Source organism: Dermacentor variabilis, chromosome 10 (assembly GCF_050947875.1).
Source record: "Dermacentor variabilis isolate Ectoservices chromosome 10, ASM5094787v1, whole genome shotgun sequence".
Classification (NCBI taxonomy): Eukaryota; Metazoa; Arthropoda; class Arachnida; order Ixodida; family Ixodidae; genus Dermacentor; species Dermacentor variabilis.
The window spans coordinates 20220891-20247392 of record NC_134577.1 but is presented as its reverse complement, the minus strand read 5'-3'; the positions used below and the strand labels follow the sequence as shown (position 1 = coordinate 20247392).

Here is a 26502-nt window from a genome sequence, read left to right as displayed (position 1 = left end):
TATCATACTCATCATCCCATGTTACGTTCACTGCAGGACGAAGGCCTCTCCCTGCGATCTCCAATTACCCCTGTCCTGCACCAACCGATTCCAACTAGCGCCCACGAATTTCCTAATTTCATCGCCCCACCTAGTCTTCTGCCGTGCTCGACTGCGCTTCCCTTCTCTTGGTACCCATTCTGCAACCCTAATGGTTCAACGGTTATCTAACCTGCGCATTACATGACCTGCCCAGCTCCATTTTTTCTCTTAATGTCAATTAGAATATTGGCTATACCCGTTTGCTCTCATTCTGTCTCTTAACATTGTGCCTAGCATTCTTTGTTCCATCGCTCTTTGTGCGGTCCTTAACTTGTTCTCAAGCTTCTTTGTCAGTCGAAGTCTCTGCCCCATAAGTCAGCACCAGTAAAATGCACTGATTGTACACCTTCCTTTTCAATGATAATGGCAAGCTTCCTGTCAGGACCTGACAATGTCTGCCATATGCGATCCAAACCATTTTTATTCTTCTGTGAATTTCCTTCTCATGATCAGGGTTCCCTGCGATTATTTGACCTAGGTAAACATACTCTTTCACAGACTCTAGAGGCTGGCTGGCGATCCTGAGCTCTTGTTCCCTTGCCTGGCTGTTCATCATTATCTTTGTCTTCTGCTATTAACCTTCAACCAGACTCTTGCACTTTCTCTGTTAAGGTCCTCAATCATTTGTTGTAACTCATCTCCAGTGTTGCTGAACAGAACAATGTCATCGGCAAACCGAAGGCTGCAGAGATATTTGCCGTCGATCATTACTCTTAAGCCTTCCCAGTTTAATAGCTTGAATACTTCTTCCAAGCACACAGTGAATAGCATTGGAGAGATGATGTCTCCTTATCTGACCCCTTTCTTTATAGGTATCTTCCTACTTTTCTAGTGCATAATTAAGGTAGCTGTGGAATCTCTGTAGATATTTTCCAAGATATTTACATAAGCGGTCTGTACTCCTTGATTACGTAATGCCTCCATGACTGCTGGTATCTCTACTGAATCTAAACAGAACGTTATCTACGCTGTTATAGAGGCACACACGAGGAATCAATCAAGGTTGTCAGATTGACTCGCCTACTAGAAACCTAATGTTTGTTTTGTGCCATGAAAGGACTTAGTTGCACAGAAAGCAACTGAAGGACTCGCAATTCTTTAACAATTCAAATGGCCCTTGAGGAATGGGCTCGCCCGAGTAGCTGCGGAACCGATCTCGGAGTTAATGATATGGGAGGTTCTCTGTGCTATAGGTGGTGGCCAAATTGCAACGCCAACGACGACTCCCTTGTAGTAATGGAAGCCAATCTGGAAGGCCATGCTTTTCTGCACTTCAAGCATCGAAAGTGATTGCCGGAGCCAGAAACAAGTCATGGTCACCATGTTTTGATCCCCACCTATCGTTAGTTTGAGGTCCACACACACTGGGTGCCACAGGCCTATAAAAAATTGCTGATAGAGCAGTGCATGGAGGTAGCACAGAGTTATTTCGTTCCAGTGGGATTAAATGGGATTGGCCAGTCTGCACTTGTATTTCATGTTGAAACGCAATACTCTTTTAAAGCATTATTTTATGTAATTCCACATGCCCAACAAAATGTTAATTCTGATCCTCTCTATTTGAATTTTAAACTATGCTAAAGATTCCACCATAAATTTTCAGTCAAGCAGTTCTTTATGCTTACACAAGCAGGATCTGCGACGACTCTGCATAAAGTCTGCAAGTGTGTGTCGCTGCATGCACTAAAAAATTCAAAGACTGAGGTAAGACCCATACACGATTTTATTAGATCAAAAGTTATGTGGTCAAGAAAAAAAAAAAAAAAAACAAGAGTCTACCCACAAAACAATCGATCTTCCCTGTGGTCACACTAGTAAAAAAATTTTCTGTAGCTATTTACATCACACTCACTCAACACATACATACACAAGTGCTGTGCTTTTCAGAACCTATGTAATCTCTTTCTACCAGTAGATGAGTGTCTATTCCCTCATAGCAAAGGCACTTGGAGAAAAACTTTTTGAGGGCCGTGCTTACATTTACCCACCATGAAGCCCAGCCCCTCAATGTAATAGCTTTAGCATAGTGTAGTAAAGGCCGTGTTCTGCATCAATCACTTTTCAAGATGTCGCAGAACACTGACATAACCCCATTGAACTGGACACATCGTCACGCTGAAGTATCCCCAAAAGTGACGAGTCAAGAATACTGGCCCTGGATACAGGAAGCCATATCAACACAACTGGTGGCAACATGCGGTGGTGCTGTATGGAATCAAAGCATGCAAAACTACTGCTGTTATGTGCAGTGTTCTGCTTCTGGGATAAACATTTTGGCATTGAATAATCACAAAGGTATTTTCATATCTGTTTTTTTCCTATACAGAAGTTTCTTGTAACACGTTTTTATCTTACAGTAAAACTCAAACACAACATCATATGTCGCCACCAATGCTGCTATTCCTGTTCTACACTGTCTCCCTGTATTTTAATGTACAGTCAAACCTCGATAAAATGAACACAGATATAACGAAATAAATCTAAAATATTTCTAACCAGTACCCAGCATGTAACAAATATATGCTTATAACAAAAATCAGATATATTGAAGGTATTTTCATGTCTGATGTGACTGTTATAATGAAATTTGATTCTATGTCTCCACTAGGCTAAAGCTCTGGTTATAGCACTGACAAGAAAAACTGTGCAGGCAAGCATCACCAGCAGACAGGCACCAAGACAACGAATTATTTCTGAAAATCTAAAACTCCCTTTCTTTTTTTCTATTTTGCCTTGCCATGGACAGCAGGCAAAGCTTTGAACCCACATTCATAATTTAAGAAGGCAGTGGACGACACAAAAAAACGAGAGGCTAGTAAAAGATACAAGACAACTTTACAACGTTGGTATCTGCTGCTGTAAATTAATCGCATATCTCAACATGAAATTCAAATATCAGTTTCAATTTCTGTCAAACAATCATACATGCCCTTTTCACACACGGCAATCAATTTCAAGGAAATGTGCACAAAACGTTACACCTTGATTTCAGATTGTCCGACTGTGCAGTACAAAATTGATGTTTTACCCAAGCTGAAATTTACATTCCCGATATGAATTACGTACTTGACAAGTTTGGCCTTCTTAAAAAGTGTGAGCAATGACTGTCATGATGCATCTTGTACAAACAGTAAACATTGTGCAGTGATGAGTTTTCAAGCACTTGAAAACAGCTTCAATTGTATCCTAAAGCTAGACACATTAATAAGCAATGCAGTTCCATCTGCATTATGAAAAAGACCTGGCAAGAAATGCTGGACAGTTCAATTTGGATTCTCTAAGCATCTCCGTATGCATTAGCTTCACACACACAAAAAAAAATGTCAGCAAACCAAGTCTGAAAGCAGTTGTTCGAGAAGCAGCACAGCACAACTAAAAATGCATCAAGCAATACAGCTATAAATTAATGTCTAACGGGAAACAAACACCCCCCTCCCCAATTGGGAAATCCCCTCTACATAAAAGTTGGCCTGGAAAAGGTGTGAAAGCGCAAACACAGTGCAATTGACCAGCCAGGCAAAGCTAAACTTTTCCATGGCTCATGCTCCGCATGGCGCATTTCTCAATAGTGGCATATTGCTGGCCCCCACTCATGGCCTGGACTAACAAACAAATGCTAGCATCTACTTTAAGCACAACTGGAAACCTTGAACATTGTTCTGGGATCGAATAAAAATATGCAGCAGTGGCACCCCTGTCAAGGCATACAAGCATTGCATAATTTTTGCTCTGGCACATGTATACACTAACAGAAAGCACCACTTAACATGCATAAAAAAACAAGGAAGATATCCCACTCTGCCAACGTGAATGGAACCTGAATGGCAACTTAATATCGGTTGCAGTTCTGTAATCTTCTCACGAACATCTGCTGATAGCGGTACTATCCCTGCTTAATTGTCTTCGCATGCACACAGCCTCTTCAACAATGTGCAGCTACAAAGTCAACTCCGTCCTAGTCATGTCAGGACGAAGCTCTGCTCAGCAGGCACTTATGACTGGCAGCAAATGATGAGTTTTGGTGCCAAGTTGTGCGTAACATGACAGCACGCTGCCTATGTCGTTGCCCTATGATGTGTCTCAGATGAAGTATGTTACACTCGCTGACAACTGTCAAGCGAGCTTCACACAGTTTTTGCCATGTAAATGGTGCTATGACAAGAGATTTTTTGCATAGCGCAGACCTGTGTCACAATACTGGAAGACCTAGATGCGAAAAGCAGTACAAGCAGAAACATCCTATGACGCCGTGTTCAAAGCGTACACAACGCTTATTGCAATGACCGCTTAAAATTTCGTGGCTTAAACATGTCAGCAAGCTTGTACTTAAGAAAGTAATCGCGCACCTTTCGTTTGTCAAAAAGAAAGGTAGTGGAATACAAGAAAGCAAGCTTGTAGCACATTATAAATTGATCATAACGTCATTACTGGTCTCGGAACATGTCTTCCAGTATAGAACATCCACGCTACGCTAAAGCACGCTAATACTGTTTTAGTACTGCTAGAAACAGGTGGTCACCTTTGATGCACCGTACCAAGCAAATTTCTTCCAACAGAGGCTTCCAATGACTACCCCCCCCCCATAACAAGCTCTCTCTCAACTGACTGTCACGAATAGGTGTAACACACATTGACACAATCCTGCTTATTTGCACTGCGAAGTGGTCCCATCTTATGGACATTTGAAAAATGCAACAAGCTATCCACTGCTTTAAAGCAGAGGCTTGCAAGTATACCTTCAGTTCAGACAGCATAGCTTCAAGATTCAACCTGTACTATACTCACGGAATGAGATGTTTTAACGCAGCATCTAACTAATGTGCATACTTTCATTTCCACCATCTGCCGTTCGTGCGAAATCAGTTTAATTTTGGCTCGTTCACTCAAGATCACAGTCCGCATTACCTTTAATGACCAGATTCGTAACGACATGACACAGCACTGTCAAGTAACTGCGTATATAGTGTTATACTTTGAAGTCTCCCTGTCACGTTTCATTCCGCAAGTATTGTACAACACAGCAATACTTGAAAACGCCACAGGCCTTATTCAAAATTACGAACTGAGAAAGGAGCTGCATCGTCAAGTATACTAGAAGGACCGAAGCAACAATAAGTCACACCTGTAGACAGGCCACGCACCATCAGAAGCACTAGACAAGTATTCTATCTGCCTTAGAAGAATGCAGTTTGAAAGATCCGTGCCGCATTGCACAGATGCAACACTGGGCTTTCGTAAAATGGGACAGTTTCTCAGTGTGATGTTGCAGATATCTCGGGGGAAAAAAAATTGAACCCCAACCCTGGATGGCCCACATCAAAAGGCAGCCGCACGAACGCAGGAAACTAGCACCACACGGCAACAAGTGCACGAGTAATCCCAAACAGTGTAGAAAGCACCTTCGAACAAAAGATGCCCTGGGGGCAAAGGATTTCATCGCATGGACAGCAAAAACAGGCAGCCTCAGTGTCCGTCCGGGTGGGGTTCTCCTCCAGCCATGGGGTCCACCGCTGGGGCATCTCCTTTTGCATTCTCGTGAGTGGGCAACACGTCTTGCAAGCTGCTTGACTCTTCCAGATGCGTCGACACCGGCACTGCTTTGGCTTCTTCGGCAACCTCCAACTCTGGGCTCTTGGCTTCCATCATGTCTCCATAGAATGTGGGCTGTGGAAAAAAGAACTGCAGCTTCAGGCTTACGCTCCACAAAAAATATGCACCCTTGAGGCTTATCTTGTCCCCAAACAAGAATCGTCATCTATCGTGCACGTATTTCCTTGACTATGTTCCCAGTACTTTCAGATCATGGCATGCACGTATCATGAAGAAGGGTTATCCAGGGGCTTTATTTTTGTTAATACTAACAATCATATGAAGCCGACAGCAAATGAAAACAAGAAAAGCATAAGATAAATCACTTGCTTTAATTGAAACATGTAAATGAAGTAAAGGGAAATGAAAGTGGACAAAAAAAGCAACTTGGGGTAGGTTATTTTGTCATCCACTTTCATTTCTCTTCATTATGTCCACATTTCATTTAAAACAAGTAATTTACCCTATGTTTCCCTTGGTTTTAACCTTCGTGTTTGCAGTGCAGACTTAATAAACACTCATACAGGAAGAGACAAGTAAACTGGACGAGCACGGGTCCAAGACATAGAAACCTTGGTTTCCTTGGTTTCATATATGCCTATCACTGCAACAAGGCGTTCCTGACAGGAAATTAACAAACACCGAGTGTTAAATGAAGGAGGTGTGTGCAAGCTTGACAACAATTTTAGCTTGGGTACAAGATAAAACCCCAAAGAATATATAAAAAAAATTTTTTTTTGGTTTTTAATAGAAATACTGATGACACAATCAGCGTGGTATTGTAGTTCCTAAAATCTAAATGCTCTCATTTTCTTTTCATGCCCATCACAGTCAAAGTGTATGAGCACGGTTGTAGCCCATCTCACAAGAACTGTGAAGTATACAAAGAAAGCTGTGAGTCACGTCAGCCAATCATACACAAGAGCCAGCTGCATGTCGCAGAAAAAGGAGGAAAGGCTCATCCACTGTCTGCAACTAATCTTGTCTGTGATGATGCTGAACAGAAGGCTCACGGAAGGATTAGCTGTTCGCAGTGGACAAGCTCTGCTCTTTTCTCGCTAACATGCAGCTAGCTTTCATTCCCGATTGGCTGATGCGACACAGTTTTCAGTGCACCAATTTGAGTCAGTGTGGTAGAGCAAAGCTAATAAAGCAATATTATTACAGAGTGTGGAATATACTCAGCTTACTGATACCAACCAAGACAAAAACCGGCAAAAAAAGACTCATACATAACAGGAATACACAGTACCAAATGCTGGACTAATAACACTTGCGAGTCCAGCAACCGTCCTCTGTACTCCTTGTAGAAGGTTTTTGTCTTCGTTGATCACGTGCTGATTCGTCCAGCACTTGATCTCATTGAAAACAACTCTCTCGGAGGTAATCATAATTGTAGGAATAAACTACGGTCATCTTAGTAGATTACTTTTTGCCATCGCTGCATTCATAATCACTCCAACATGCTTCCATCAAATAGAAAGTCTTTAGCACTATTGCTCAAGCCTTGGCTTGAGATGTACCTTATAGTATCAGCATGGGATAGTATGATAGTACAGTGAAACCTCGTTAAACCGTACCCGCTTAAACAGTAGTTTGGTTTTAAAAGTAGTAAAGTCCAATACCTGACTCAATGGCCATTGAACATAATGTGTTTTGTATCTGCATAAACCGTACCAGCCTACTGCATATGTATCAGTTAACACGTAGTGTTTCCACTTTTCGTCGCGCAAACACGGCGATGCGTCATCTCCATCGGGCGGCCCGGCAGAACAACAAGCCTCAGAGATCAGCACAACGGCCTTCAAGCGCCCTGTGCGTTTGCACGTGAAGCCGCGTCAACATCAATAACATTTCAGCACTGTGCCAGAGAGCGTTGTGGCTTCATGCAAGCGAGGACTTGCGTCATGCCGAAGCTCGGATGAAAAAGACGCCAGGTGCTTAGCATAGAAGAAAAATTAGACATCGTTTGTGCTATCGAACGTGACGCGAAAAGTCGGCGCTGGCACACAACATGGGTCTACTGTTAACTATGGTGTGTGGCATTTGTAATGCGAAGAAGTTGCTCAGCAGCGCTGCTGCGACCGCGAAGAGATGTCGGCTACGAGGTCCGACTTTTCACCATCGTTGCCTCTGTCGTTACCGAAGTGTCGGCTAGCGACAGTGATAAAGACGACACGGAAAGCGACAGCACTGGTGATTCAGGCCCAACAGTGGCAGAAGCTGCACGTTATGTCACCCTCGTGAATGCAATCGTCGCGACGACAACAGCACCCCGCAATGAAAAGGTGCCCAGCGACTTCTGCAACGCTACCGCGCCTGTGCACGGAGAATATGCAACGCCAACCATGCCATGCGAGTGTTTGCCGAGAAGAGGGGGCTGGCTGAAAAGCTGGCTCACAGCTTCAGCAAGTTTGAGGCCGCTGTCGTCACTGCTAGGCCGTCAAGGCATCAAACGAAAATAACACATTTGTCGCGCGAAGTAAATAAATACTGCATGTTTTTTTCCCTTTCATCGCACTCTCTCAGAGTTCCGTTTTTGAAAGGTAAGTGGGCGATCTCATGCGATTTCGGTTAAGCAGTACTGCCGTTTAGTACATACTTTTTCCGAGCTCCGGCCAACTACGGTTTAACAAGGTTTCACTGTACAATTAGTATGCCATAAAAGTCCTCAGCTACGTCGAGCCTGTCATCCTTTCAAGACAAATGGGAGGATGCTGTGTAGCTCACACTCCTGCCGCCCATCAACAATAGCATCTACAATGCCATCAGGAACTTTTGTTATAAAGCTACCGCATTCTGTAGGCATTGGTGGCTTCCAGAAGATAGCATGTAATGAATTATGAGAACAAGTCAAGCTCTGTCTGCTTATATTCTGCAACTGAGGCCCTAGCAAACTGTATAAACATGCCACACTACACAGCCACAATCCTAGAATTAATCACCCTGGACATACTGCTCTGTGTAGGAGAAAGCAACGTGAATGAAATTTGAAAATCTATTTAGCAAGGAGGGAAAGAGGTGCGATACGTTCAAATATTATGTATGGGATGTACACGAATGTCAGAGCATGCAATGTTTTGAACGTTTGCTCGAGACTAGGCGCTCCTTCAGTGTCATCATTTTGTTGCGTGCTTGTTGGCATTGCCGACCAAATATTCCGAGACAGTTAGGGTAAGATTATGTCTTAAACAAAAAGGAATTCACGTGCGCTTAAAAACGAAGTTGCCAAAAATCAAGTGGGTACCTTCTCGTCAAATGTCAGGCCATCTATGTCCTTGGACAGCCCATTGTCTGCAGAACCATCTGCCCGTCTGTTGTCATCATCGTCATAGTCAGAGTCATCCTCTCCGGAGGAGTCAGCACTAGTGACTGGCTTGTCCATCTTTTGTTGAACTGCAAAGTTTAGCAGGAAACCACTTGAATGAGTACAGCGATTTACAGCCACTGCAATTTCTCATGTTTCGCATACTCGAAGAAATCATATGCTCGTAAACTCACGCAACTTCCAACATAAGAACACCCGCTCATTTGTAGCTGGCTTTATTGCACTAACACTTTGTAATGAACTACACAAATGCGCATGTCATTGTTACAGGTTTTGCCACCCAAATGCCACCCAAATAATGATGCTGCTGTAGGACAGCGAGACTAAGGAAGGCGTGCCATTACCTCTACATTTATTCAGGAAAGTGAAGGAGAAGCTGCATTGTCTGGCTGGGCTGAGAAAGAAAGCAAAAGTTCTAATTCTTGTGGCTTGAGAGCTGAGCTACCTAATATCTGCGGTAGTGATTATGAAGGGTGATGACGATGCTACATCACTAATACTCGGCAAGATGACAATACCACACCAAAGAACACCCACACATTTGTAGCGAGAAACAACAGCCTTTGCAAGGATCCTCTATCTAATGAAAAGGCTGGAGGGCAATGTGGCTGCACAAGCTAAAGGACAGATTGGAATACAGTCAAACCTCGATACAATGAACACAGATATAGCAAATTATCATATAGCATAATGAAGTAAATCTAAACTGTTTCTCACCTATATCAGCATGTAACATGTATATGCTTATAACAAATATCAAATATAATTAACAAATATCCTGTCGGATTGAACTACGTAAAATATATGCGGATCCCACACACTGTGGGAATCCACAGTCCAATTAGTCCACGTTTGGTCCAATACGAGAGTGGTGAGTTGATTTTAAAAGTTACCTTACATGCACCACTGCTGTTTGTCTGCGTAGTACACAAAACACACAGGGAGACATGCTTACTTGAGGTGTTGTGCGCCATTGTTCATAATTTCTGAGGCTTGAGCACTATCATAGCCTCACATGGCATATTGCATTGTGGCAGTAATGTAAAACTTTAATTGAATAATGGGGCTGTTTGTGCCAAAACCACAATCGGAATATGAGGCATGCCATAGTGGTGGATTCCGGATTAGTTTTGACACCCTGGTGTTCTTTAACGTGCACCTAAATCTAAGTGCACTAGCGTGTTTGTATTTCGCTTCTGTCGAAATGCAGCTGCCACAGACGGGATTGAACACGCGACCTTGAACAATGCCATAGCCGTCAAGCTACCATGACGGGCACAGAAGTGCTGATTTCACGTGTGACCACTTCCATAGTGTCGCATAGACCCAAGGGTGTTTTAATGCAGCTTTGCATCTGCATGCCCTGCGTCAGTTGTCCACTTGACAAATTTGCTTGACAATTGTTAAATTTTCAGAAATAGCAGAAGCATACCATCCCATACCTTCAATTTACCTGCAACTGCCTGTTTGCTTCCCTTCTCAGGTCATCTTTTCCCTCTCCCACCTGCTCCCCAGGTATGGGAACTGTGAGAGCAGCAAGGCTGTTATTCACTCTTTTCACGACTGTGTCCATTCTCTGCCTCTTCTCGTCCCTCCTCGCTACAGTTCTACTTATGTCCCCTCTGGACTTTCACATTAGTAGAAAAGTAAGCGCTGCAGTTTCCGCATTGCTTTTGAAAGGGGGTTACGGAATAATAACAGCTGTCAAGAGACTAAAGTGCCACCATTCAGGGAGCTCCAGAGGGCATTAGGCACATGTGACACAATGGAAAGGTCCAAATGAGTTTCTTGCGTCTGATTTCCTCTGTGCCGTGTTCCTGCCATGTATAAACATGCTCGGAACCGCCCCCTGAGGCAGCATGCAAGACAACAGCAGCAAGAGTGCAAAAATCGAATGAAGAGAAAAAGAAAGCTTTGCTTTAATAACAAGATTTCACAGTATGTACTTTCAAAGGTTCAATAAGGAGGCTATTTGGTTGAATCTTGCCCTGTCCAAATGTGTTGAGTCGCCAGACGACGCACCAGATACTATTTCCACGCACCCGATCACCTTTCAGTGAGAAATTTGCATCGGCTGCTAGGAACGCACTGCCTTCCATCAAAGCATGTAGGCTCAAAGAGTTGCAGTGTGCTATGCTGTTACAGCTCCACACTGGTTGTGCGCGGACGGTGGCTTGCCACCACAAATACGGTTTTAAGTCTTTGAGCACTTGTCGCAAACGCAGCAAAAAGACGTTTGATCACCTCCTCAGGTGTGCGCATGCATCACAACGAGGTGCGCAGAGATTCTGAACACCTTCCACAGTTTGGGGCTCGCAATAAATGGAACAATGACACTCCTCTTCCCAGAAGACAGCCAAATAACAGGCTGTGTGCGTAAAAGCCTGGCAGCCTTTCTAGATGGCACTCGAATTACCAAACACCTCACATCCTATGGCACACGAACATGCAACTGCAAGCAGAGTTTATCAACACAACAGGGCCATGAAAGGGCCACCAGGCTCTTTCATGGCCCTGTTTGACCATCGGGCCAACACTGCACTTCTGCTCATTCGTAGCTCCTTTTCCAACAATTTTCTTTTGTAATCCGATGTGCATAATCTAATTTCATGATCTCTTTCTGTTAATCTAATACACATCACATGCCAAGAAGGAACCCGACTGTAAAATGCGTGAAATTTCTTTTAAGGGTCCCACTTTCCATTCATTTATTTTATTTATAAGATTTGAAATTGGAAATCGCTTGCACATTAACTTGTTTGTGTTTCATCAAATAATGACCTTTTTCATCAGTTAGATAGCTCAAACACATTGTTAATTGTTACCGAGTGACTTCATGTATACCCCCTGCTGTAATAATGCCTTGAAGGAAAAAGGAGATGTAGGTGCCTGATAAATAAAATAAATGATACATTAACAACCTTAGTACGCCTAAATATGACTACGGATATAAGACCACCTTTTCACTAAACTACTGCATTTGTTAAAGATGGCTTCAACTGTATATACAGTAGAACCTTGCTGATACGATCCTGTTTCGTACAATTTTCCAGCGCTAACATTTGCGACTGAGAATGCAGAAAATGACCCAATACAGTTACACTTGTACCAGTTAATACTGTCACGTTGCGATGACGGTGAAGAATTTAAATGTGGCACAATGGCAAGTCGCAAAACTAACTCTTTATTGGCTGAACCTGAGCCCACAAACGCAAGTTACACATGGGCTGAATAATAGTGACAAACACATGCATTGATCGTCAAAAACTGAACAAAGAGGCAAGCGTGTCAACTGTTTACACATGACTTGTCGAAGATTCCAACGTAATCACTGTCGCTCGAGTGCCTTCTGAAATTTACAGCACTATTCGCGTTGTGCATGTGATCTTATTGCACAAGGTTTGGCAACATCGACAGCACGCAGAATCAACGACAACAGTCAAGAATGTTTCCATACATGCAGGCACGCCTTGCGCCAAGTGATAACGTAAACAATCATTAGCAAGTGATAAAAAGTCAGTGCAAAATGACAACCAAGTATGCACTTCAATATGTTCCCGGAAAAGACTGTTTCCGCAAGAACATTCAGTATAATGGAAAACTGCGATCGTATGATACGTTTTCCGGCTGCTATATCCCAGGTGAACAAGAAAAAGCATGAAGCACACAAAATTTAGAGCAGTAGGCACCTGCAACAACAGCTTCCTGCAGTACTCGCCCAGTACTCACACCGAAATCCGCCACACCACTTCTTGTTCCCGTACCAGCAAATATCGCAGGTCGTCAGTCGCATGTCATCATTCATAGTTATCGCCACCAACCCTATTGCGATAAGAATCTTCACCAATCTGTTTCACAGCGCAATGTGGTGTAGGAAACGTACTGCACCTTTTTATAGAATTGAGTGTCACATTGTGGCACTGTATTCAGGTGTTGCCCACCAGCTAGATTTCATTTCGGTTTCCCATCACTGCCTTAAAACAAAGCGAGCCACCCAAACACCACTAGCTCAAAGCATGTGGGTTCACATCTCATGTGGCAGAGAATCTCACCAAGGAGGCACATCAAAACTTCCTGCCAAAATGCTCCGCCTAAAGAAGCTGATGATGCAGGCCACATTCCAGGAGCACAAATGTAAGCTTGTCGAAGCCACAAAAACGAGAACATGCGTCTCTGACTGCTGGGGCCTCACCTGATTGGCATGCATTGACATACGATTCATGCAACACTTTGCATTACGTAGGTGTCAACTACAGTTGAGCATGCAGAATTTTTTTAAGCGAGTAGCATTCTTTGCCTACTTCAGCCAGTTTGAGCCTATTTATCTATCTAGCCTCTTATGCCAACCCAATGTCCCAGGCTGTCTACCTACGTGAGCCACTAGGTGTGAGCTCTCCTGGTCGTGGTGCCGTCGTGGTTGTTCCATTGTCTATATTCCACCTTCGTGATATCTTACTCTCATCATGCTGTCATCATCGTGCCTTCTACCCCAGCCCAGTGGCTCAAGTTGTCTAATAGCTCGGGCCACTAGGTATAAGTTCGTGGTCATGATGCCATCGCCGTCAGGGAACAGTGCGAAATGATAGACAGAAAAGAAGGTCGCCTGTCAAGTATGTACCGACTAGCCCAAGCCGCCACCGTGCCATCATTTTAGCTTTGTCATCCGACACTTGTCATAGTGTTGTCATGCAATCATTGTCGCATCACCAGAGTGATGCTGTCATGGCCATTCCAGGCCATCATCGCCATTCCAGCTTCATGGTTCAACTCTCCTCATGCTGTCATCATTACACTATCGTCACACAGTCGCCATAATGCCGTCATCGTGTCGGTTTGTCATTGACATCACTTCAGTAACATCCCATCGTCATCATATCGCCTTCGTAGTTTTGTCAATGTCAACCTTTCTTTGTCATTGTATTGTAATCATGCTGTCGTCATTTGATCATGATTATGCAACCCTTGTCATGCTGTCATCATAATGCCGTCGTAGTAGTGCCATCATCGTCCCTCCATCTTCGTCATACAGGTTTTGCTATACAATCATCATTACGCATGTCATCAACACTCAACTTCCACTTATCATGCTGTTGTCATGCTATCGTCGTCATACCGCCACCAGGGTGCCGTCACGTTCGTTCTATCGTTGTCATTGTAACATCGATATCTAACTCATGTCATACCGTTGTCGTCAAGTCACCGATGTCACGCTGTCGTTCCACCATCGTCATTACTTCAGTATCATCATCTGATTGTTGTCATACCACCTTCATCAACCCACCGATGTTATTTTTTGTTCTTCATTCTCTTGTTATCAAGATGTCACCATTCAATCATGATTATGCCACCATCGTCACTGCGTCATTGTCACACAGACGCTATTATTCATCTGTTGTCATACCATCATCGTCATGCTGCCTTGATCATGCTATCTCGTCATTGCCCCTCTTCATCTGGTTGTCGCCATAACCTCATTGTCCACACGTTATCATCGTCAAACCATCGTTAATTAAAGAATAGATATCTCATTATTGCCATGCCATCGTCATTATATGCCTCTGTTGTTTGATCTATATATATCCTTCCTTATCATTCCATCGTCAATGCTATGGCATTATATAGTCGTCATTCCCCATGTTCACGGGCTACCTCGGCAAGTGAGTGTCACAGCAAAGTGGGACGATATTGGAGTATGCAGCATATAGCTGAAGCAACGAAAGTATCAGAATTACCACTACAGTGAAACCTCGTTACTACAAAAACCACATTAACAAACTTTTCAGAAATTCCCGGGTGACTTCTTATTGTTTCAACATAACATTTCAGTACTACGAACTTCAGAATACCCAACTTTTCAGAATAACGATTGTTATTCAGTTTCCTGTGATGTTAACAACGCCTCCGTACTATGAATATTCCGAAATCTGGAGATTCTTAGATTTCCGTGTATCCTTCATGGCAACCGAAACAGTAGGCTAGCAGACAACAAGGCGCAGAGAGCGGACGTTGCAGCGCATGGGCTCGAAAAACCTGAGACGGCGCCCAAGAAAAAAAAAGAATGTGGGCGAACAGAGGCAACAGAGCATCAGGTTTTGCGAGCGCATGTTCCGCCCAGAAAAGTGTCACCTACCAACGAAGGCATGTCTCTTCCTTTTTTCACACTTTTTTCTGCGCACGCCTTTTTCTTTCACTCTTCTTTTTGTGGTCGTACTATACTTGCAGACAACTTTCTGCGGCTATGAAGGGAAAGCTATGGGTGCGTGGCTGTTGCACATGTGTTACCGCATGAAGTAGTCCGGCAGCTTTGACAGTGCTTTTGGTTGCTCGGAACAAAGGCTGAATCGACGCAGCCTCCACATGCGACAGTTTCACATATGCCCCAACGTGGAAGGGAAAAGCCACTAACTAAGTAAACTTTTACACTCAGTAGTATGTTCTGTCTCACGTAACTGTTGCTAATAAGGTATTTACGCTTGCTCTTCCTCAGCCTAACGCAGATTAAAATGCAGGACTCTTTTCAGAAGCGCTCTCACTTGTGCGCACTTTGCCTTCGTAGCTTTTCTTTCATAGCCACAGAAAGTTGTTCGCGAGTATCGCTATAGGCGCAGTGAAATGTAACCTCCCTACGTGTGTGGATGCCACATGGTCACACTTTGCACTTTGCCATAGTTCAGGTATCCGCCTCGAGCAAGACAGTTGCGATGTCCATGGCAAGAAATGTGAAAAATAAACAAGCAAGAAACACTGCACTTTGGAGGCGACATGGTGCAACCTTTTTGACGGTAGTTTTCTTGGCGTCGGTGTCTGTTTCGCGCACGTCACTCTTATTAAATAAAACGGTGCTTCGGTGGTGCATGGCAGCAGAATCTATGGAAAATAGCAACAGCGCATGTTGAGAGCCAACAGCGACATTTTCGTGGTTAGCTCATATGGTGACAACTTATGAACTGATGGGCGGAATGGTTCATTTTGGGGCTTTCACCATAACGATCTTTCAGAATAGCGAACAATTTACCACGGTCCCCTGAAGTTAGTTATATCAAGATTTCACTGTACTCGTGGTAAATAATCATGACTTTGGAAATATGGTCTGTCGCTACACTGCTCGACTGGTATTCGCATTACCATTGTCAGTCATCGTGAGACAAGTTCTGCCGTAATTTTTAGTGACTTCTGGCGGTACATTTTTCTGGTGAGTGAGTTTTTGCTTTTTTTTTCTCAGAACACATGAACGAGGCTCCACCGTTCTATTTGCTGAAGTTAGTGCTCGTGTGCGGTATACTAGATGCGCTTCGTCTTCACCTTTTGTCTTCACCTTCAACATTTGAGCTAGCCTTACCAGAAGGCTGAAGTGCAATGTTCTCCAAGATAAAGAAAATGTGCCCTCACCTCTCGCCATGCCACCCGTGGTCAACTCCAAGATGGACGCCCTTGACAAAGCGTCATAGCAGGTGAGGCAGACCCGCAGAGGCTTGGTGGACTGCGCTGGCAGTAGGAACTTGCGGTTGGAGCACGGGCCACAGACCACGGTACCACACTTGCGGCAGTGGTGCTGCAACATGTGTGGAACAAGCAGGCCAAATGTGTGACAAGGCAGTGGAGTTTGGTAAACCACTGCCATAGCTGACATAGTATTGTAGTAATAGTCATGGGCATATGTAAGTGATATAGGTCCATAAGAAGGCTACAGTAAAGTCAGCAGTGCTTCCTCCATGATCCACCAAATTTACAAAAGATTACAACGCTACTTGCCTCCTCCTCTCTGGCCTTTCAATACACCTAAATTTATTTTTCCAACTTTTAACAAGCTCTTTTATTTCAGATTCAGTTCAGCTCTCCACCATCTCGCCATTATAAAAATAGGCACATCTTCTTCCCCAGAAAAAGCGTACGGACCAAGGATCCTGTGATAAAGGCAATTTTCATCTCCGCCTACCAATGTAAATTGATATGGAGAACAGCAGTCAAAACTTGGTATTGCGAACTTTCCAGCGCACTAATCAATTTCAGTTTGTGTGGGTGAATTACAAACACATTCAGTTTTTTTCAGTGAGCCTGTGATCTGTACGCTCTTGCTCACCAGAGTACATATGCATTGCTTAGATCTGATGTGCTATCTATCGCCAACCTTTTCCGCGGAATGAAAATTTATCAAGTATAGGTAATATGGGAAGCCAGCTGACAACACAAATACTCTCACAACACTGAGGACTGTGCGCAGAACACATTCCTATAAAATTGGACATCAACTAAAGAGGAATTTAGCAGCCTTCTCAAGTGATTGTACTGCAACAAAGGAAAATGTTTCAAGAATGCGGCAAACATACCCGACGGTTCAGCATGGTGAACTGGGTCTTTCGACAGTGCATGCAGTAGCCGGCCTCAGCATCAGGAACCCACACAGCAGCATGCTCCTTGGTTGGGTATTTTCCAGCTATCCAAGTACAAGTGAAACACAAGCAAATAATTCATACACTGCGAAATACAAGCATTATGCTACAGTAAATACATGGCTGTAGCTATAGAATATAAAATACAAGTGCAGTAGCATTGAGCGTTTAATGTCATGACATCAGGGAACTATTTTTAATCTTGCAGGCCAAAAACAGAGCACACTGATTGCCTGAACAACAGCAAGCACAAGGGCAAGTTTACATACTTTTCCTGATAGTGTCCTCAACACATTTGTTGATGTGTGCCATCCACTCTGTCTTTTCTGTGGCAGTTGCTGCATAGACGGCAAAAGACTTGGTCGGGGTCCTGATGAGCCAGCCATTCTTCAACCCAGCTGAAATGTTGCGACATTTAAGGGTCAGACAACCTTCTGCAACAATTCGCAACTGAAACTGCCAATAACAACTCCTAAACTTGTATATCTTTGTTCAAAGAACTTGTCGAAGACAGAAGGGTCACACGAAAATTGAGACTTGATTCACTTGTGACCCCAGTCACACGAAGCACTTTCACTTGTGATCGAGCGTGATCTAAACTGAGTTTCTCAATCTCAATTGGCTTTTTTGCAGCTTAGCACGATAGATGTGACACAAGAAATATAAGCACTTTGTCAGATGTTGCCTTCGCCTTGAGTCAAGTCTATTGTACTACAGTACAACATGTTCAGGCTACTTTGCATAAGCTGCAGAAGGGAGTAAATCGAGATCGAGAAAATCAATCCCAATCGAGCTCAATCGCGATCAAAAGTGCCTTATCTGACAGGGGTATTAAAGTGGGCAAGCAAGGGAAGACAGCCTGCAGCCAATGTATCAACAAGGGAACTTGTTTTCATTGTGGTCAATGTGTGTTGTCCACCAATATGTGTTACCAAATGGCAATCTAAATGAAGCAGCTATATTAAATGCACTCTACCGAGTACATGGCAAGCAAATATATATGCCCACTCCGTACTCAAACTGCAGTCAACAACCTGAAATTTTAATCAATCCACCCACATCTCCAAGCTGATATGGGCAGACTTGCTTGCATACTGTATATTATGACATATTGCATATTAAGACAAACTAACCTGGTTTACCTCAAGTTTCAAGCATAGTCGCTCACATTTTTCTTGGCATATACACAACTCCAAACTTATGCATGTCCTGCAACATGCCCTTATGGTGAATTCCACTAGTACGTCTGGAGCAGTCGCCTGAATTGTTAAGCAAGCCTTTATTTTGCATGTCTGAATTTGCCAGTGGAAAACAAATTGTTCCGTGCCAGATTACAGTGGAAGCCATTGTGCGTGCACAACCCATTCTGGAAATGAAGCCTCACTTTTATTCAATGCGCTTCCCCACGGTTTTATTCACATGAATCAACACGAACGCTATCATGGAAGTGATGCTGAATCTGTGCCCTGTTTCCGTTTGGAACTACTGTGCACAGCCACCACTTCTGGCAAAACCAAACTCCTCCAGCTCCTCTAAGCAGCCGAAAACAATGTGTGACATGCCCTTCAGTTCCAACAAAATCCATGCCCCGATGGTGGAGCAAGACAGCACTCTGCCACAAAGCAAGTTGATCCAGAACTAGCAGTGGAACACGTGAACCCGCTTCAGGTCTACTAGTGAAATTTAATATCAGTTATTTATATTTTATTTATTTGTAAAATACCTTACAAGGCTCCTAGATGAGGATTGAGTAAAAGGGGCATAGAATCAAGTACATACAATCTAGTAACAATAATAATAAGAAAAAAACACGAGTCAAGTGCACAGCATAAAAGTAAGAGAAACATACTATATAGCTGCGTAAAGCTGCATATGAGTACAATAAAAACAAACTCCATAAGTTTGTAACAAACGTATAACAGTGCAAGGAAAACGTCGAAAAAATAACACAGAACAGCGAGTGTGATATTAATGGTTAACAAGGTTTAAGCGAGTTGAGAGAGTGCTTGAATTTTTCATGGTCAGTTTTCGCAACTATGTTGCCGGGGAGGTTGTTCCAGAGCCGAATGGCACGTGGTATTGCAGATGAGTTAAATGCTTCTGTTTTACCATAGATACGCGTGAAGCTATGATGACTGTAATCTGTGCGATGTGTACGATGAGGTTTCTAAGTGTAGGGAGCGTTTCTTTAGTTTGGTGGGCGTATTTATGAAATAATGACAAAAGGGCTATGCCGCGACAATTACTTAGCAGCTGAAGTGAGAGGTGAATCTTTATTTGAGTTACGCTAGAACGGTAGTAATAATTCCGGTAAATGAAATGTGCTGCTCTATTTTGGATTGATTCCATCATGTTAAGTAATTTTGGTGGGGAGACCAGATTGGAGCGGCGAACTCAATTCGAGGGCGAACAAATGTTTGAAATGCCAGTTTGCGGATAAGTGGAGGTAAGTTCCGAAGGTTACGTCGCAGGTTAGCCGAATATCTTTGTTTTTCCATTCTAATGAGTGAAGGACTCCAATCATGGGAGTTTGCACCAACCCAAGCTGCTGTAACACCGTTCCCGTTGCTGTCTATTCATCACGTTTGTTATTTGTGCATGTAAGGACTACCATATTTACTCGAATCTAACGTGCACTTTTTTCCTGACAAAACGGGGCCAAAAATTATGTGCACGTTAGAATCGAATATGAGCTTAAATCTGCGTTACCATATCGCCATCGGCATTTCAAAATGGCCACCTCGTATGCGCTTCAAGCCTAAGGTAGCTGCCGAGTAGCTTCCTCGATGTGCTATAGTACGTGTGCCGAGTCCACCGTCATTCTTCCCGGTTTCTGGGTTTGCTTTATTGGCATTGAAATACCAACTGCAAAGACACGCCGAGTTCACCACAATGCCGCAATTAAAAGAAAAGTGATCGCGTGTGCAGAGACTGACGGAAATCGACCCGCATCACGGGTGTTCGGCGTTCTCGAAACTTGCGTGCAGGACTGGCACCAACAGGAGGGACGTTCTACTCCGACGCGGCTGCTGCGTAAGGCGCGGCCGCATGGCCTATATCTTGAAAGCGATCTGCGATGGAGACAGTCTATGTATCTAGGCACACCATGCTGTGTTGTGGTTGCTTAGGTTGCGTTGAAGCGAGAGGTTGCACAAAGGTCAATTCGCTCGCTCCTGATACCATACTTCCTCATTCCAGCATTTTGACAGAGTTTCCACGGTCATTGAGTGATAACTGCTTGTATGCCCGTGACACCATGCTCATTAATTTAATTAGTAAGCAAATGTTTAGAAGTTTACACAGCCGATAAAACTACTATCCTTACTTTTCATATAGCTGTCTACTAATTTGCTATCGCAATCGATGCTTCGCCTTTGGAACGAAACTGACTTTGTTTATGTATTGCAACTTTAATGTATTTGGAGTAAATCTTTGTTTTTTCAAATGAGAGAAAGGTGTATTTCTGTATGAAAGAATAAGGTGCGCAATATTGTAAAGGACTTTTTTCTTAGGTCACTGCAAAAGGGTGCACATTACAATTGAGGGCGTCTTTTTTTTCCCCTTTTCTTGGTCACATTTTTTGGTCATGGAGAACGGGTGCGCGTTACAATCGAGGGCGCATTACAATCTAGTAAATACAGTAAGTGTCACCACAAGAGAGGGCAATTGCATTGGAGCATAGGCACACATTCCTGCTTTGCCAGCAGGCAGTGTAACCTGCATTAGGCATGCACAACTAAATGAGTGAAAAAAGATTCACTCACTTCCATCGTCCCCTAGGTTCTCCAGCTTGACTTCTTCCAATGGAATAATGTGCTGCTTGTTGTACTGTTCAGAAGAAGAAATGCACATTTTCACTCTAAGTAATCAGTAATGTTTCTGCCAGCGTGGGACATACCGGAAGAGGATTAACAAGCAACACACTTTCGCAGCTCAAGCACAGATGCCTACTTAAGCAACTGCAACATTATGTGTTAATCCAATCTCTACTCCCAACTTCAGTACCAGTAGCTTCTAAAGCGACAACTATGCCTTTCCACCACACACTAGCACACAAGAAAAAAAAAAAGCCTCAAGCATCACAAGGACAGCAGGAAGAAATCTAAAAACAAGATGTGTCAATCCTAAACCAGGACATTTGGCCACTTTATTTAGTCCAGCGTATCTGGCAACCAAATAGTTCCCTCACAAAACACAGACACACTTCTTTCAACTCCGCACATACAACACTGCTCTGCAAAAATTGAGAATCACTACATATAGATGATTTCATGCGGGGATTAACAACAGCAAGCCTGTAGCTCCAAGAAACTGCCACTCACATGCCTTACCAGGCTAACATGGCAGAATAAAAAGCATGTTTTCCAGTTGTTTCAGTGCATGGAAATTCTCTTTGTACTTTGTACAATTTACAGCAAACTTGACTTGCAAATCTGTTATTCTGTGCCGGGGAAAAGTGTAGAAATTCTGCAGGCTTCTGCTTTGATGCACTCCAGCTAGTTGCCCTTATTTATTTATTTATTTATTTATTTACTTATTTATTTATTTATTTATTTTGCCCATTAATTTAGCAGGCTATGTCGTGGACAAATCTGGAAGCTGTCTAGCGGCCTATCTTGGTAAAAGACAAAGGGGTCAACAGCACCAGCTGGCTAAATAGTGCGGAGTTCTTAGAGCGCTAAGGTGACCCTTACAGCAAGTGAACTGAAAATGGCATTCATTTTGCAGTCACGTTAAAACAATCGTGTACCATAATACACAGTACAAGAGCTGGCATGCTCGGAGTGTGATACAAATCTTTGCATATATGGCATGCCACCTAAGTTACACACTTGGCAGAAATCTGGTTGTGCACAACTTGTACATCTTGGTTTCCGTTTGTAAGGATGGGAGTGGTACTTATGCATTCAGATGAGCACCGCTACAAGTGACATTAAAACTACACTCAAGCATCAGACCAGGCCTGGGGAAAGATAGTGCAAGCATCTCGCTTTTCGGACATTTGCTAGTCCTCGTGATTGGCCAGCATTGTGCTTTCGTAAGCAGTCATCGGCATGGTGAGGAGGGAGTACAGATTGAGCACTGCCTACTCAGTGACATAGGAGGCAAAGCATACATTTGGAAAGAGGCATGCTTGCACAATCTCGCCCCTAGTACACAGCTCGACATGAGCTGTGCAGCAGTGGGTTCATTTCTGGCTTGGATGCCTGACTACAGGTTAGGCAACTTGACAGCTGAGCTGGGTACCCCGAAAACGCCACATGAGCCAAACAGAGAGCCACAAGTCAGACAGCCTGCAGTCCATGCACTCTAGCCTGCCGTTGCACGGTAACAGCAATGAGAAACGAGGGCAGTACAGACAGCCTGCAGTCCATGCACTCTAGCCTGCCGTTGCACGGTAACAGCAATGAGAAACGAGGGCAGTACTCACTTTCTTCTTGTTGATCAAGATGTTGCCGTAAACAAGTATGTCGTTGAAGAGGAAGAACTGCCTCGGTTTTTGCTTTTTGCGACACATCTTTGTGAGAACACCCTCTCCCACAAGCACACGACCATGGGAAGCCAATGGCTGTGAAAATAAAAAGATCACTCATAATAATGTGCTGACAATAGCACAACAAGTACATATTACGCTTTTGCACTAATGCTACAAAAGTTCAGAGTCCGAATAACTCGTAACAAGACCAGGTACAAAGCCTTGCTGCAGTTGCCGGTACTCCGCTCACTAATCTAAGAAGATAATAATAGTTTATTTCCTATCAATGTGTAGGCTTTTTTTTAAGCTTAGCAAGCCTTTCACTCAATTGAAACTTCCTGGATTCGGAGAGCCAAAGCATAGCCGGCAAAAAGGTCTGACAAAAGGGCATTCATAGGGCATGAACTACATTCCAGGCATGCCTATATCTTATATAATTATGCTGGCACATGCATCAGCAGGTACCACTACAAGATAGTGCTACCGATATGCTTGCATATATTACACACTTGCAGCTCCAACATTGCCTATGTGCAGAAGTTCTCTCTACCTGATTTCACTCAAGGTTGTACATAAGAAGCCAAGAAATTCTCTTCTGGGCCACATTTTACCAGACAATTCAAAGGTACCTAATGTGCTTGAATAAATGCAAATCAGCAGAATGCACACTACACAAAAAAAAACAAGAGAAATTCATACCTGCCCGGAGCTTCCAAAGCAATTCTCGATGTTTGCAATCCGCTTGGCATTTGCCCGGGTATTGACTGTAGAATGGAAAGAACGCATAGAATACATGTTGCTCTTTATACTGACACACTGGTGCACACATGACAGGTAAGAATAAACATGAGAAATGACAGCTTACATGTTGCAGACTACAGGGAAAGAGGAAAAGAAAAAAGAAGCCTCATCATGTTCTTTCACACAGCATTTGCAGTTTTTTAAGGGTGTGCGAACAGTGATTTTTGAAATTGAATAAGGGTAGCGATAACACTGAATTTAATCATTTTCTAAGGGTTTTGCAGTGAAACTTTCCAGATAGTTTTGTAATTATGCTGTCTGGCTATCTAAGCGTCTCTAGCCCTGGTCAGACTACTTTGATTTTGTCGAGAAGATAATGCACAGTTGTTTCGAACTGACATGTCAATCATCTCATTGTTGCATGCAGATTATTGAAAATCCTTATGAAACTTTGAATGGCAGCTATTTCAAATGAACACCGAGTTCTGTAGCAGCTACTATTAGAAGCAATATAGCCCTTTAATAAGTGCTATTTGGTTAGTTTTTGACTAATAGCTATTATTAATATAGAGTCCAGAACCTAATAAATATCAGCTGTCTCAGAATCAAACTGACTAGTAAGACAGTCAATTCGCTTTTTGCAACTTTCTCACAAATGGCTACTCGTAAGATCTGTTCTGCAAGTGATATACGTGTGCGCAACCTAATGTTCAAAGTCATAATTTTAAAACACGCATAACAGTCTGCAGGAAGCATCAAAAACACTTATGCAATGTAATGCCATAGTTGGAGGCAATGAAAGAGTGCATAGACAAGTACTCTACTGTCCAACTCAAAGAAAATTTGTAAACATACACCAGCCAATTACGTTTACTCATTTTTGTGACATCATAGCAAAGGCAAATTTCAATATTGGCATCTCAAGAACTGTTATGAAGCACAGAGACACAGGGGACAGCTGTAGCATGGTTTTGTGGGTGGAGCTCGTACTGAACTCTTTTAGCCTGTCACTGAGCACATTTAATTGACTTACCATATATGCTTCATTAGCATGTGTGAATCTTGGTGAATTCAATTTGGTAAGTAAGCAAACTATAATTATTTCAGACTTGTTCCATAACAATACAATGCAAGGTATACAATCTTCAGTTTCACCGTAACTACAACGTCAAAGTTTTAGACAAGTTTATTTTACTAGCATGTAGGTTTAATTTGGTGTAACTTACATTTGACGCATAATTAGCTGTAATACGTCATTCAGCAACCAAGAACTGAGCAGCGGTTGCACCAAGCAGCTACCAAGGCACAATGAAAAGCACGCCCCCACGTCGCAGAGAAGTACGATTACAACATTGATACTAAAAAATTTTCAACCACTTCGTTGGACTATTGTAGAGTAAAAGACACCCCGTGCGTTAGATTCTACTGCTTCGAATCAACGCGGCTCCAGCTTCAGCCGGCAACTTACTATACGAGCCGCTTTCAAGAAAAGCGAACAGTTTCCGTGAAAGGTTTCGCAATATAGGGTAATAGAGCGCGGTATAGCTCGTTTGCACCGACTCGACTCTGCTCAAGTAGAAGCACGAGATTCGTCCACAAGGTTTATTTTGCGCACGTGACAATGACCCTGAATTCAATCAGCTGTGCCCCTCGAAACGCACAACGCGAGATGAACATACCGGCCAAGAAAACTGAAACATGGCCATGAACTCGCAGCGAGCCTCGGAAGGAACCGAAATTTGCGTGTACCGTTTACTCCAAACGCGGCGTGACGAGCGCGTAACTGCGGTAGCTCGTCAGTCACCACGCACGACTACTGCCCCCCTTTGCGACTTGCGATAAGACAAGCATGTCTTTCGATAGCTGACACAAGTGCTGCGCTTCGTAGTACGGAGTGAGTCATAAGGAAGACCGCTGCGTTACAGCGAAACAACGCTCAACAAGCTTGTCTGTGCCGTGTCAACAACGGAGGCGATCCTCCTGTTCAGCAACGCGAGCTCTGACACGAGACCAAGGAGGCTGCCTTATGTTTTTGCTTTTTTTTTTTTCTTTCCCGGAGCGGGTAGAGAGGATGACCAGTTCCATTCACTGTTGCACGAAATAGCTTCCGTGCCGTAGACAGACGTTCAAGGTTTTCTAGCGTGATGTTCTTACACTGCTGTAGTCGGATATGGAAGCATCGTAATCGCTCAACCGCCGCATTTTTTTTCCTCTCGGCAAATAAGTTATTTATAAACTCGCAGGCAGCGGACGATACCACATTCGCATTGTGGGCGTACCGCGCATACCTTCAGACCATCTACTGCACACCGACACGAGAAAAACCGGAAACGGACAGCAAATGGCTGAACGCTTTTCCAAAACATCAGAATCACGAATGGCGATACGGCACGATCGTATGTCGGGGGACAGTTTCTTAGACATGCAAAACAGTGAGGACCAGCAGTGACTTACCGAGGCTGTCAACCATCTTGAAGCTCACAGTGGTGAGATAATCTCAAACGCAGGTCACACTCAGTGTGCTACTCACAAAACCAGTGCCCGCTCACGCGCAAGAAAAAAAGAACAACAGCTAAACCAAAATAATAGTACACAATTTCCATAAAAATTGTTTGTTTAGAGTAAATTGACGCTCATGAATGTTTTTGTTGCCAAAAATAATGTCCCACTTGAATGGAGCCAGACATAGAGTTTGAGCCAGAAGTGCAGAGCCAAACAGAGCGACATCACAGAATGATAAAGTGCACAGAATGTGAATTTCATGATATGATTTGAGGCAGCAATAATAACAAGAAACATCTGCAATTACCGTCAGTGAAAAATCGAAAACAAATCAATACAACAGACCAGTGCCACAGTCCATGGTGGAGCCATGCACTCTTTGACGTTGCCTAGAG

General features: G+C 43.3%; 1 protein-coding gene across 2 annotated transcripts; it reads right to left on the bottom strand.

The window, feature by feature from the left end:
• Nucleotides 1–1786: 1786 nt before the first annotated feature.
• LOC142560079 (pleckstrin homology domain-containing family F member 2-like) lies at nucleotides 1787–26496 on the bottom strand. 2 transcript variants are annotated; one of them, XM_075671876.1, is made up of 9 exons: nucleotides 26453–26496; nucleotides 23564–23628; nucleotides 22820–22957; nucleotides 21153–21216; nucleotides 17658–17786; nucleotides 17326–17432; nucleotides 16388–16550; nucleotides 8918–9066; nucleotides 1787–5745 (listed from the first exon to the last, which is right to left on the bottom strand). In XM_075671876.1, exons 1-9 carry the CDS (start codon nucleotides 26466–26468, stop codon nucleotides 5545–5547), a joined length of 1032 nt encoding a protein of 343 aa, XP_075527991.1. In that variant the 5' UTR covers nucleotides 26469–26496; the 3' UTR covers nucleotides 1787–5544. The 2 variants fall into 2 exon arrangements, with proteins under 2 accessions (XP_075527991.1, XP_075527990.1); XM_075671875.1 differs by lacking the exon at nucleotides 26453–26496 and adding an exon at nucleotides 26060–26135.
• Between the last annotated feature and the right edge of the window lie 6 nt (nucleotides 26497–26502).